The sequence below is a fragment of the Bos indicus genome, chromosome 12 (assembly GCF_029378745.1).
Source record: "Bos indicus isolate NIAB-ARS_2022 breed Sahiwal x Tharparkar chromosome 12, NIAB-ARS_B.indTharparkar_mat_pri_1.0, whole genome shotgun sequence".
Taxonomy (NCBI): domain Eukaryota; kingdom Metazoa; phylum Chordata; class Mammalia; order Artiodactyla; family Bovidae; genus Bos; species Bos indicus.
The window spans coordinates 31,534,338-31,549,232 of NC_091771.1; the positions used below are offsets into that span (position 1 = coordinate 31,534,338).

Genomic DNA, 14,895 nt, shown 5'->3' on the forward strand with positions numbered 1-14,895 from the left:
GATTTTTTTTTTATCATTGTGATCAGAACGTACGTACCATGGAATCAAGTTTTTACATGCTCTCAAAACATACCTGTTGCTTTTCAATTGACATTATGATGACAGTTACACAGGTTTGGTTTTCATCCACGTGTTTGTCTCCTTGACATCAGAACCAGTGAGAACGTGGTCCTTGGTGGTATGGTCCAGTCATTGGACCAGTTCTCAACCTCTGTCCTGTTCTCTCCTTTCAGTGAAACCCCAGATTTACGAAAGGGCTGTATCATCATTCCCGGATCCGATCTTGTACCCACTGGGCAGCAGACAGATCCTGACGTGCACCATTTATGGAGTCCCCACACCTGCTATCACGTGGTTCTGGCACCCCTGTAACCATAATCACTCCAATGCAAGGTAGGCACAGTTTGTTTCTCAAATAACTTTCGAATGCTCTTCAACATCTGGACTCCAGGGTCTTTCACGGCCACAGATGGGAGTTGGCACTTGGGACGTGCGGTCCACAGCAGGCGAGGCTTCCCCTGCCCTGGGAAAAGGTAGGCAGTCTACCTACACTTCTTCCTTACCATGGCTAACCGTGTCATAATTCCAATAGTTCTAGACTAGGAGCACAGGGACAGAATGAGGGTCCCCCTCTGAGCCACTCTTTGGAACTCGGGTTGGAACTCCCATCTCTTGTTTTCCAGCCGGGCACCCCCAGACTTCGGCTCCATTACTACATCAGTTACTGGTCCCCCCATTTAGCACTCCAAAAGCATTGAGCATGACATCAGATCTTCCCACCACTGGTGATCATTGCCTTGCCTAGGCTCTGTGTGTGCTCTTACACTCGTTGGACATGACCTTCCACATGCTTTCTCCCCCCTAAGAGGTCCATCTTTATCTTCCCAAGCTCATCAGTGGGGTTACCTTCTCCACGAACCTTCCTGACTTTCTCAGACTCTCTTCTCCCTCCTCAGCATGAACAGCCCTTTGCTGACAGCTCTGTCACATCACAAGGTGTGGGTACACTCGTCTTCTCTGAGCTATGAGCTGATTCAGCATCCTGTCTGAATACACAGATGCTCGGGGTGTATTTGCCCTCTGTCAGCCGTGCAGTGTTTCCTTGCTTCCTGTTGATGACCGAGCCCTGTTTGCTGTTTTCCATTACTGTTTAGTCTGGAGGATTGACACATGATCGTTCATAGGAGCGAGTTTGAAGGTACACAGATAGAATTGATGGGTGCAGTAGTCAGATAGTAGTGAGACTGCGCAACGATTAGCTTAAGGCCAGAATGTTTTCTTTATTGCTTTTTGTCCCACTTGTAGAGTGCTTGGGAGAGTTGCTATTATTTTTTTTAATTAGCTTGATAAAAAAATAAACACAATATAATTCTAGCATGAAAAGAAGAGGCTACTTGGTTTTATAGATACTTCCTGCAATTTCAGCCTGTCTTCATCTCGTGTTTTAATCTTTTAAGGCATATTATCCTGATTGTGAAAGTTCCTGGGTGAGTGTGTAATTCCTGAGAAGTGACTGTTTTCACACATCTGATTTCTCATATGAGTGAATCCTTTGCTAAGAATAGAAATATGAGAACTCACAGATCTGGAATACCTTCTCTACCACTGTGATTATTCAACCCCAAAGAAAGTAAAATATACTGAGATTTTATTATTTTGCTGATTTGGAAATAGACATCCATATTTATGGACTCTTTAAGGCCTGGATGTTTGTGCTAACCTAAATTACAACTGGGGCTTCCCAGGTAGCTTAGTGGTAAAGAATCCGCCTGCCGGTGCAGATGTCTCAGGTTTGATCCCTGGGTCGGGAAGATCCCCTGGAGAAGGAAATGGCAACCCACTCAGGTATTTTTACCTGGGAAATCCCATGCACAGAGGAGCCTGGGGGGCTACAGTCCATAGAGTTGCCAAGAGTTGGACACAACTTAGCAACTAAACAATAATTACTTGCAAATGCATTTAAAATAACTAACTTAAGCTTTTAGGTTTGGATAAAGGTATAGAGTTGAATTTTTATAGAATAACATAGGCTTTTAAGAATATTCTTATTGTGATTTGACAATAGAGAATCTAAAATTTCATTTCTATTCAAGATTAGAGCTAATGGCTATGTTAGAAAATAAGAATTATGAGTGACAGAACACAATATTATAAAGTTAAGTTTGAATAATGCTAATAAAATGTGGTTTGGGGAATTAGGTCAGCTGAAGTGAAACTTTATAAACATTACCTTTTTTCCTGATTTCTCTGTGGTAAGGAGGATCCTTCTCCCATTTTACGAAGTATGCTTGCCAAGGCCTAGAAAGATATCTTATTCCTCTTGGAACTCTCTCAAAGATTGAGAGCAGTACCTTAAATCTTCTGTAAATGTTTGTTGGCCATCTGACGTATTCTCTTAATGCTAAAGGCTTTCTTTTCTTTCTTTGTTCCTATCACAAGACAGATCACAAATGAAAGTTTTCACTCTTTCAGTGATGATTCACTTACAAATAAATTGTTGCTTGAAATGCAGAAGATGTGTGTGTCCTTAAGAGTTTCTCATTTTTTAAGTCAGTAGACTGAGTAGCTTACCTGTGTCAGGTCCAACTTTGATGCTTGATGGTTGAATCAGTACATTTAATGTAGAGATATTTCAGAAAGATACATGGGACCTTTGTATACTAGAGAGCAAATAGAAAAACTTGATTTCACCCTGCAGAGAGATCAGAGCTCACACTGACAGACAAGCCCTCTTTTACTACTAAAATTTTTCAAATATGACTTTCTATGAACTATTTTTATATACTTAGATTCACTGGCAGGCAGGAATTTCAGATAGTGACGTTTGAATAATGGATGTTCTAGTGCATGGATTGTAAAAATCTTACTTATTCTGGGTTACACAGTACATATTTGCAGAACGTTGTCTGTGCATCTTTGTCAAAAGAGATTACGTGATTAATATATACATATTACTCTTGAATATGTAGAATAATTCTTGGTATTTAATTTTTAGGTTCTAGTTAAGAGATATATCTATCTATGGACCACACCAAAGCATTAGTTTTGAGGTTAGAATGTGTTTAAGTAGCTCAAAACTATTCATTGGTTTAAAGTGGCCAACTGGTTAATGAGTCTAAAGTAAAGAGATTCAGACTTACTGTATAGTTTCCTGGAGTCCAATAAATATATTTTTAAAAATGATCAGAACTGTTCAAGTAGTTCATCTTTGTGAATACTAAGAGCCTTAAATAAATTTAACAAAAATTGCCTCCTTTAAAAACAATGTGCTAAGCTGCTAAGCTATGCTCAAACTGAATGACATTGTGGTTGTTGATTCACCTAGAATTTGTCCTAAGACATTAAGGATAGGGGAAAGGTAGTTACTTTTAAGCTCACATACATAATGAGCTGAGGGAAAATACAGTAGAATCTTCCCCACCTTTTAATTCTCTGCATATCTGGATAGTAAAGTAGTAGAAGCAGCAGACTCTTTTGAATTTTTAAAAACATTGTTATTATTGTGTGTGTGTTTAGTCGCTAAATTATGTCTGACTCTTTGCAACCCAGTGGACTGTAACCCCCAGGCTCCCTGGTCCATGGAATTTTCCAGGCAAGAATACTAGAGTGGTTAGCCATTTCCTTCTCCAGGGGATCTTCCCAACCCAGGGATCGAACCCATGGCTCGGGCCACATCTCCTTCATTGCAGGCAGATTTTTCTACTATAATATCAAATGAGGTGGAATGTGGGATTTCTTTCACCTCCAGCAACTGGCAGAGACTTCTAAATCAATTGTCCTAACTTGCCCCATGTCGGCCTAAGCATTAACCAGGGAGCACACAGAAGGGTGGTGAGCTTATAGTGCTTTTCACATGTGTAGTTTACAGCTTCTGTTCGTATGAAATAGGGGTGATTACATACACTTCATAGGGAGTATATAAGGCTCAGATAAGGCAGTGTGTTTGAGAAAGGTACAGAGTGCCATGGAATCTTGCAAGGTTGTAATTATTGCTTGCATTAGGGTAAATGTCTCCATGTAAGGCTCCAAAACTTTCAAGGAACTTGGAAAACATTGTTCTCCCCACTGCAAAGCTAGTTTCACAACTGTGAGAACTTTTACCTAATATTTCTGAGAAACGAGCGCTAAGACTATGGAAAGTAAAATGTCATTTTGCCATGCTTTAGAAATGGAGATCTAGTAGGGCTGGGTTGTGGAATCAAGGAAAACAGAATTTATGATTTTCAGAAGCAGGGAAGAAGAAGAAGGCAAGATAGATGAGCTAGGCAAAAGTAAGAATGAACGCAAGTGTATAACGGGGCAGCTGGGGCCAGCCCCATTCATTGTTTCCAGTCATGGGAGGAAGTGGTTCTGACTTGCGCGTTGGCTGAAGCTGGGGTGGGGTACACTGGAATGTAAGAGAGCTGACTGCTGCCAGATTTTTAGAACTTCACCCCCACACACACACCCTCCAACCTGGGTTGTGAAGAACTAAGTAGAACTATGAACTACCCACGAGGTGAGCTGGTTGCAATCTCATGGTCCTTGGTGAGCTCTGTCACACTGCTGGTCCAGTCTCATAGAAAAATTGCTCAGATAAGGCCGCCTGCTCCATGGAGGATGCTCTGTAAAGGAACAATATGGGCTGTTTGGAAGGGGCCCCTCTTTGGGGAATGGGGAGGATGAATTTGAGGAAGCCAGGAGAAATTGGGGAAGGGCAATCTGGTTCTTTTCAGTCTTGGGTGTTCATTGGAAGGACTGATGCTGAAACTCCAATACCTGGGCCACCTCATGTGAAGAGTTGACTCATTGGAAAAGGCTCTGATGCTAGGAAGGATCGCGGGCAGGAGGAGAAGGGGACGACAGAGGATGGGATGGCTGGATGGCATCACTGACTCGATGGACATGAGTTTGAGTAAACTCCAGGAGTTGGTGATGGACAGGGAGGCCTGGTGTATTGCGGTTCATGGGGTCGCAGGGAGTCCTACACGATGGAGTAACTGAACTGAACTGAATCTGGTTCTTTAATGTAAGGAGGTTCAAGGCCAGCAGCCTTTAAGGATGGCGGTTTGGGTTTTAGAACACACATTCTTTAGACAAGAGGCTACTGTAATTTTCCCCTTTTCAGCATCACAAATTATCATCAACAACACTAATAGATTACAACAGAGTTGCAACACATCTGTGTCATCATGCTTTGATGGAAAATGTTAGGTATATTGGGTTCTTGTGAAAGTCTCGTTTCCTTTACCAGCTATCTGTGACCCATAAAAATCTGTCGAGAGAAATCTGATACACTGTGTTGACATTGCCTATATCTTACAATGCATTGTGCACATGGTCCGTATTCAGCCTAAATAGCCTTACTACATCTACTGATTGAGCAAAACAAAGATACATACATTTTGTGTTTAGAATTTAATGATGTAAAGTCAAACCCACTGGGTGATTATGTATCCTCTCTATATACGTACCTGCAGCATCTCTTTTCCACAGTCTTGGGCATGGAGACCTGGGAATGAAGGAAGTGGGTTCTATTCTTGGCCCTGTCCCTGACTTCTGTGTGACCTTGGCCAGTTATTTAATCTGGGCTCCAGTTTCCCCTTCTGTGAATGGTAACTGCCCTGCTTCCCCTTTCCTATAATACCCAGTGAGTTAACGAGTGAAATGAGACAACCACTTAAAATGACGTTTTCTTCTTTCTGAAGAGCTTGAAATAATTCCCTAGTGGTTGCACACTATTTCCCTTCCACTTCTTACAAATTATAAAGCCCCTGGACCTCAGGATTAACTCTGAAGGTCAGGGCCAAATGAACAACAACAACAACAAAAAACTTAGGAATGCAGAGCGGTTGTTAAGAGAAGTCTTACATGTAATGGTGTATGCTGTGGTGCAGAACTGACTCTAATTATAATGTCGATAATCACTCATTAAGGAAGAAAATGTAGCAGCTCCTCCACTGCTGCTGTTTTGCTCTGTCAGCCCCGTCCAGCCCATTCAGACCGGCGTTCTTTGCCCGGTTAGTCCTAAAACCGTGCTTGCTCCGTGTGGTCTTCTGCCAGCGCAGTCTTTCAGAACACATGCAGTGTAACTGGATTCTCACCTCGTGGAAGGTGACGTGGGTGGAGTACTCTTTATTGCTTTCTTAGTTAAAATGGTGGATTTGCTAAGAAAACCTAATAGACATCCATGGAATCTCAAGGAACTACTTCCAAAGGTTTAAAGCAAATCAGATTTGGAGTCTCAAATAATTCTGTGTTTAGGTGTTTGATAGAAAATATTGGGTTGGCCAAAAAGTTTGCTTGGGTCTTCCATAAGATATTATGGAAAAATCTAAACTTTTAAAAAATTGATTTTAAAATTGGAGGATAATTACTTTACAACACTGTGCTGGTTCCCACCACACGTGAGTATGAATCAACCATAGGTATATATGTGTCCCCACCGTCCTGAATCCCCCTCCCACCTCCCTCCCCACCCTACCCATCCAGGTCCAAACAAACATTTTGCCCAGCCCAAAAATGTTCCCTGTAACACAGCATTGTTCAGATGGCAAAGAATCTGCCTGAAATGAGGGAGCCCCGGGTTTGATCCCTGGGTCTGGAAGCTCCCCTGAAGAAGGGCATGGCAACCCACTCCAATATTCTTGCCTAGAAAATCCTATGGACAGAGGAGCCTGGTGGGCTACAGTCCATGGGGGTCGCAAAGTGTTGGACACAACTGAACAATTGACACACACGACATTGTAAGTCAACTCTACTTCAATTTTTTAAAAAAGAAAGGGAATTATATTCCCTGCTACATGGTTTGACATTCCATTTCTGAAACACTCTTGCAGGGACAGTAGGGGGGAGTGTTTTGTGGGGGAGGGGAGACGGGGTTGGCCTACAAAATACGGAGGCAGAGGCCTCTAGGAACTCTGAGAAGTTGCCTAATTGCATTTCTCTATTGTTTACATCACCAAATTGGCAGAGAAAGGAAGGCCTGAATCATTAAGGATGTCTTAGGTCTAGATCATTTGGGAGAAGCAGTTTTGTGCACCAGTGGGGTATGTAAAATTAACAGGGCAAAAACAAAACAATCATTAATGGTAGTTAATGAGAAATATATTCAAGGACCCAAATTTAATTGACTACCAGCATGGCTGTCTATTCTTTTTATGCTGAAACAATTTTATGTCCCGTATCTGATTTTTCTAGCTAGAAAATACAAGTTTTACCGGTTTAAGCACTGCAAAAGCCAACCTCTCCTGCGGCTAGATGTAGGTCAATGTCAGAGAGAAGCTGTAATTTAAGATGACCTCGTGTTTTGGAAATTTGATCACATACTTCACGCTTTAATATTTATCACACTGCTTCTAAGTATACAATTTGTACCCACGTCTCTTGTGGGTATACCTAGGCAGACTCAAATCAGACAGGCTCCAGAGAATTTTAACTTGGCACACGCAAAACCTCAAATGAATACAAAGACTTAAAAGATGACCACTTCACCCAAGCCCACCTGAATAGGACTTTGAGCTTTAACAACAGCAGCGTAAATCTGGCCGCCCCCAAGAAGCTTTCATCACAAACCAGAAGTGGCTGCTCACTTGGGAAACGTCTTGCTTCTGTTATATAATGATGGGATAAGGAAGTCCTCGCCGCCCGTGTGAGTCTTCCAACAGCCCTTATTAATATTTCATGCAGAGATCTCAACAGAGCGAGCTCATTCGCCAATGCCTTTTTGCCGCTTTCCTACTCTTTGTGAGATTTTCCTCATTCCCCACTCTTCCTAGGAATACGGGGAGTCCAATGAATAATTGTTGCTAATGAATTAACTGTCTCCTGTAATTCCTATCAAACGTTCCATTGTGTGTTTAAATTGAACCAAAAGGCTGAGTCATAGGAAGTCTTGCTGGGTGATTTTGAGAGGGAGCTTTTGAGCAAAGTTCAATGTTAGCTTCCCTGGAGTAGGAAGACCAAAAGGTGGCAACCCGCAATTTGGGGAGATTCCTCCAGAACGTTGGCAGAACCGCCCCAATTGTCTTCAGCCCATGTTCACAGTTGTTTTTTTTTTTAATTGAATGGGCATTTTCATGACCAAATCTAGAAACTCCTATCCTGACACAAGATCCTGAGATAACATGTAAACAAATCCCTTGTAAAACATACACCTTTCCTTGGAAAGGCACATCTTAGTTATGTATCCATGGGCTGGAGAGACTGTATCTTGAAACATGGGCCTTGGTCTGCGGTTCTCATGTATTGGCCAATACATCTTTCCATAAGATATTATGGAAAAAGCCCGATGAACCTTTTGGCCAACCTGATAAACTTCACTGCCCTTTTAAGTGAAAAAGCAGAACCTGGTGGCCTGGACTAGAAGGAAGCGTGTGATCAATTTAGACTGGGGTCCAGGTGGTACTTCCTAATGAGCTTCAATAGTCACTTCTTCATACCGTCTCTAGAATACTCATGGGATGTTTTGTCACCTTGAATGCAGTTGACTACTTCATGATGATAGCTGTAAGAGATTGAACCAATGATCCTTTCTAGGGCCAAAGTTGTGTGCGTTCCATTCCATACATTACCCCTAATCTGTGCAACAATTCTACATGATGGCCACAATTTCCCCATAAGGAAACTGAAGCTCAGAATTTTCTCTCTCAGGTGTTTTCAGATCTGGGATAGAAGAGGCTACGTAGGTTGGCATTTCAGAAGGTTACTGTTAGTGAGCCACGGTGGATCACTGTGGGTTCCTAGAGGAAGGAGCAGAAGTCCTCGAGGGGACAGGTTTGGGAGAGCATTGGCCTCACTTTTTGGGTTTACTCTTGTCACCAGCGATCTCAGATTCCACTGGTTGGGTTAAAGTTGAACTGGGGTTGGGGAGGAAAGAAGAAAGAACTTAGCAGCTGTTGGGGGAATCTGACTCCAATCTCACAATCTCTTTGGGAACCAAGGATGATGTGAATGAAGCTGGTTCAGGCCCCAAACCTGCAGAGGGAGTAGATAGACCCTTTGAGGGGGTAGAGACCCCACGGGGACAAGCGAGCCTGTATAGGACCAACCTCAGGAGGACAGCGAATCAAACAGTGGACTGATGCTCCATCAATAGTGCTGCCGTCTCTGTGGCTTTCCCACCATGCAGGCCTGTTTCCTGTCCTACAGGGAAGTCCCATTCCCTCCCATTCGTGGTTCAGGATTCATTTTCTGGGTCAGGATTCAGCAAACACTCAACCCTCAGCCCGCCTCACGAAGCTCATGGAAGATTGATAAAAGGAGATGAAGGAGAATGCATAAGGGTTTACAGCTGATGGAAGGGGACATGGAGGTGCGGGCATCAGCCTCGACACGCCTGGGTCTAGTCACTGTGAGTGATTCATTCACGTAGAATTTAAGACATTCTAAATATCATATGATATTGTGGACTCTTAAAAAATGGTATAAATGAACTTATTTACAAAACAGAAATAGAGTCACGGATGTAGAAAACAAACCTATGGTTACCAGTGGGGAAAGGACAGAGGAGGGATAAATTGGGAGATTGAGACTTACGTATAAACATTAGTGTATATAAAATAGATAATGACCTGCTGTATAGCACAGGGAACTCTACTCAATACTCTAATGAACTATGTGGGAAAAGAATCTAAAAAAGAGTGGATATGTGGTTATGTATAGCCGATTCACTTTGCTGTACAGCAGAAACTAACACACTGTAAATCAACTATCCTTCAAAAAAAATTTTAAGAACTTAAGATATTTTAGAGATTAAAGAGAGCTTGTTTTATAGATGAGAAACTGAAGCTCACAGATAATTATTCTTCCCCTCATAGCTAGATGATGGCAAGCCCAGGACTAGACCCAAGTCTCAAATTTCTGTCTGCTTATTATTCCTGTTTATTCTTTTTTAGATTATGAAAGTATGGTAGCACATTTACAGGAGACTTGGAAAATACAGAACAAAGTTAAATACATTATGATTATTTTTTAGGTAGATAAGATTGTAGTTTCAATTGTAGTTTCAATATCAGACTCTCAAAAATTAATAGACAGAAAAGCAAAGGATACAGTAGACCTGAGAAGCACTATGAACCAATTCAACATAGTTAAGATTTATACAATTTTAACACAACAGCAGGATACAAGTTCTATTCAAGTTCCCATAGGTATAAAACAGGAGACACTGGTGCATATTCAGGGACATAAATCAAGGTGCAGAAATGTCATGGTCTGAAGGTATTGAAATCATACAGAGTCTGTTCTCTTATCCCTGTGGAATTGTTAGAAATCACTACCAAAAGATGTTTGAAAGTAACCCACGTATTTTCAAGTGCAATGTGACATTTACCAAGAGAGATTCTTTGACTTAGCCATTGAAAGCCTCGATAAAATTAAAAGACTGAAAAAAACACTGCAGGTGATTGCAGAAAAGAAAGCATTTAAATGAGAAATTAATATCAAAGATACTTCAAAAACCCCATGTATTTGGAAATGAACTGTCCACTTTTAAATGATGAGTGTATCTAAGAAGCCATAACAAGGAAAATTAGAAAGTATTTGCAATTCCTGTTATTCTTATTTTCACTACAACATTGTATTGCATCCTGCTGAAAGGTGTTTATCATGCCCAGTCGTGTCTGACTCTGTGTGACCCCATGGACTGTAGCCCGCCATGCTCCTCTGTCCATGGGATTTCCCAGGCAAAAATCCTGGAGTGAGGTGCCATTTCCTTCTCCAGGGAGGTGCTTCCACTCTGGTTGACTAAACAAACCCACATGGTTTCAATGGACGGCAGTTAAGAGGGAGCACCATGGTGAGGCAGGGGAGGAGATCTGGGTCCTAAGGTGATGGGAAGTCCTGGGGGGATCAGATGGGAAGGGAGAGGACAGATCTGATAGAGGGACTCAGGGGAATGACAGGGAGGGGTTGAAGAGGAGATGCTTAGAGAGTCATTGGCTGGCTTACCAGGACGAGGTAAAATGAAAACCAAATCTGGGAAGGGAGGTTTGGACCCAACGTAGGACTTCTTGAATGGAGGCTAAAAACTTTGCCAGCCAGTCATTCTGCTCCAGCTCGCCTTCCCTGGCCACCACCCAGGCGTCCTGCTCTCTGGTTACCCCCCACCCCCATGGCACTTACAGAATGATGGGCTTGTACAGACTCAGTGTGGGGGTGGGAGGGTGTCTTACTCCCGTCCTTAGCCCACGTTATGCGCATTATGGCTCCAAAGCTCGCCTTCCATGTCTGAAGATCAAAGTCTTAGGTTTGCACTCAGGCCTTTTAAAAAGTTGTGTGGCTGCTTATTATCCCTTTTTCTTAGGCCTTTCATGTTCTACATGCCTTGTCCTCTTCACTGAAAACATGTGAGATAATCAGAGATTGTTACCTCATTGAGAAATCCTCTTTTTGTGAGTGTGAAAAAGTTACTGGATAAGTGAGGTGAGGAAAAGAGAAATGGTATTTAGACTCTACTTACAGCCAAATGAAAGATTATGGCCAGTAGACTGTATGGCCTGGGTTTGTTTTTTTTTTTTTTCCTTATTATTGAAACTTATTAAGCACCTAACTTTGGCCACCTGATGCGAAGAGCTGACTCATTGGAAAAGACCCTGATGCTGGGAAAGATTGAGGACAGGAGGAGAAGGGAGCAGCAGAGGATGAGATGGTTGGATGGCGTCACCAAGTCAATGGACATGAATCTGAGCAAGCTCCAGGAGATAGTGAAGGACAGGGAGGCCTGGCGTGCTGCAGTCCATAGGGTCGCAAAGAGTCAGACACGACTTAGCAACTGAAAAGCAAAGGATAAGTGCTTTATATGTACTGGCTCTCATTTAACTCTTACAGAACTTCTATGAGACAAGGACTGTAGTTACTACCATTTCAGAGATGAGGCCCAGAGTGTTCCACGGATCTCGTTGGGAAGCCAGTCCTGGCTGATATGCCAGAGACTGCAGACGAGTGGCCTTCTAGCACATCACCATCCATGCACTTCATCTGTCATTATGCACAACCATGTAGACATTAAATATTTTTTGCTCAAAAACTCATGATCCAGAAAGCAAGTATGTTTTGAAAAGCCTGTGTTATGACATCAGGAACAACCTTAAAAGGCATGAGAAGGCAGAAAGGCAGTGTAGCCCAGAGTTGAAGGTCATGGGCTCTGGAGTCTACATCCTGGCTCCTATTACCTGCTGGCTGTGTGATTCTGGGCGAAGTGAACCACCTCTCTGGGTCCAAGTTTCCTGACATCCTAAGGTTGTTTAGGGGGATTAAATGAGATAAAATGCATAAAAGTACTTAGCCCAGTAGTGGGGCTTCCCAGGTGGCGCTAGTGGTAAAGAACCTGCCTGCCGATGAAGGAGATGTAAGAGATACAGGTTTGATCCCTGGGTCGGGAAGATCCCCTGGACAACCCACTCCAGTATTCTTGCCTGGAGAATCCCATGGACAGAGGAGCCAGGCAGGCTATGGTCCATAGGGTCGCAAAGAGTTGGACATGACTGAAGCAATTTAGCATGCATGCACAGTCCAGTAGTACTTAGCCCAAATACTTAGCTCAAATCTGTTTGCTTATAGTTGTTTTTGGTTGCTCTGGGGCCGCCCACTGCAAAGCTACTTCCCTAACATCAGATACACACAAATGTCCAGTGAATGCTGACAATCTGACAAAACAGTCCCTGACGTTGGGTTCATGTCCCCCCCCAAAACATGCTTGCACCTTTGGACAGGTCTTCTAACCATGGTGATTTACTCCAAAGAAATTAATTTGTAAGATGCTCGGTGCAATGCCTGGTACACAGCAGACAGGTCGTTCATGTTAGCGGTGATTATCTGACCAGACTGAGGGCTACTTAAGAGCAGGGACTAGGTCTTACTCATCATCATAACCTCAGGGCTTAGCCCAGCTACCTGGGGACCAGCAGAAGAGCACAGTGTCTCTCACTGAGTGATGGCCCAACAAGAAGAGCCAGTCTTCTTGGCCCACCAAGAACAGCGGACTAGACATGGACTCAATCTCACATGGGTGCCAACTCAGCCATCCATCACTCACCTCACACATATTGAGAAAGGGGCACTGCTGACCCTCCAGTGACCTCACACGTCCCCCTCAACCCAGTGCCGTGTTACCGCCATCAGGGCTGTCCACTCCCAAGGAGGAGCATTAATGACCCAGGATGGACTCATCATGTTGGGATCCACATCTGACAAGTAAATAGTATTGGAGAATTTCTACCCAAGCAATGGTGCTGACATGTGCAGAAGCACCTTCTAGGCTAATAGAAAATAACTTAACCAGCAGCTAATAACTACTAGCACCATTTGATTCAATAAAAAAACTAATTTGTTCACACATACTCCATTTAAGGCAATGGCACCCCACTCCAGTACTCTTGCCTGGAAAGTCCCATGGACGGAGGAGCCTGGTGGGCTGCAGTCCATGGGGGCACTAGGAGTCGGACGTGACTGAGCGGCTTCACTTTCACTTTTCACTTTCATGCATTGGAGAAGGAAATGGCACCCCACTCCAGTGTTCCTCCCTGGAGAATCCCAGGGATGGGGGAGCCTGGTGGGCTGCCGTCTATGGGGTCACACAGAGTCGACACGACTGAAGTGACTTAGCAGCAGCAGCAGTCCATTTAAGAAGTAGAATCATGTCCTCCGAAAGAAGTACAAGATTTAGTTCCTTCTGTTATTAAGGATATGGTTATTGAAAAGTCAAACGCGTGGAAAAGTATCAGAAGACAACTGAACACAAGCCAGTAAATGTCCAGAGCCCACGTGCCATGGTAGGCTGGACAGGATGTGGGGCAATGAGGGTTTGAAGAGCTGAGGCAGAATTCACCAGTGCAGCCAGGTCTAGGATATTACAACTCCTCTAGTCAGTTCAGTCACTCAGTCGTGTCTAACTCTTTGCAACCCCATGGACTGTATCAAGCCAAGCTTCCCTGTCCACCACCAACTCTTGTAGCTTGCTCAAATCCATGTCCATCCAACCATCTCATTCCCCTTCTCTTCCTAACTTCAATCTTTCCCAGCATCAGGGGCTTTTCTAATGAGTCAGTTCTTTGCATCAGATGGCCAAAGTATTGGAGTTTCAGCTTCATCATCAGTCCTTCCAATGAATATTCTGCACTAATTTCCTTTAGGATGGACTGGGTTGATCTCCTTGCAGTCCAAGGGACTCTCAAGAGTCTTCTCCAACATCACAGTTCAGAAGCATCAATTCTTCAGCACTCAGCTTTCTTTATAGTCCAACTCTCACATCCATACATGACCACTAGAAAAACCATAGCTTTGACTAGACAGACCTTTGTCAGCAAAATAATGTCTCTGCTTTTTAATATGCTGTCTATGTTGGTCATAGCTTTTCTTCCAAGGAGCAAGTGAAAATCACTGCATCCAAAATCACTGCAGATGGTGACTGCAGCCATGAAATTAAAAGACACAAGGCACTTGCTCCTTGGAAGCAAAGCTATGACCAACCTAGACAACAACTCTAACTTCCTGAATAATCTGAAGATTTTACCATTTTCCACCCCATCTGAACATTGCCAACAAAGGAAGCAGCCCCATGTTACCACGTCTTAGTAGTTTTCTTACAGGGATTAAAAAACAGAAAGGAAATAATTCAGAGAAGGTCCTTTTGCGTTAGCAGACATGAGGGTGATACTGAGTTAAGAACACATCCATGCCCAAAGAATTCGAGGTGGTTCGTGAAAAGTGCAATTCATTATTTAGCAAATCTGGATGAAGATGGGGTAAGACAGAGATATGGCCCACATGCTTTACTTGCTAGCTGTCAAAGAAAAACATAAAATAGACATTTGCAAGAAGAAGGGGCCCATGAGATAAAGGCAAAACAAGAGAAATACAATTTTTCAGGGAACTGAGATCTGAGAAAAGTGATTTCTTTTCTCCTCCTCTGTGGGC

General features: G+C 43.1%; 1 protein-coding gene across 1 annotated transcript in view; it reads left to right on the plus strand.

The window, feature by feature from the left end:
- The window catches only part of FLT1 (fms related receptor tyrosine kinase 1), a 205,037-nt gene that overhangs the window by 74,825 nt on the left and 115,317 nt on the right, over window positions 1-14,895 (plus strand). Inside the window, exon 10 of the mRNA XM_019971466.2 lies at window positions 234-393. Within this exon, the coding sequence (XP_019827025.2) occupies window positions 234-393 (160 nt within the window). The remainder of the gene's footprint in view (window positions 1-233; window positions 394-14,895) is intronic.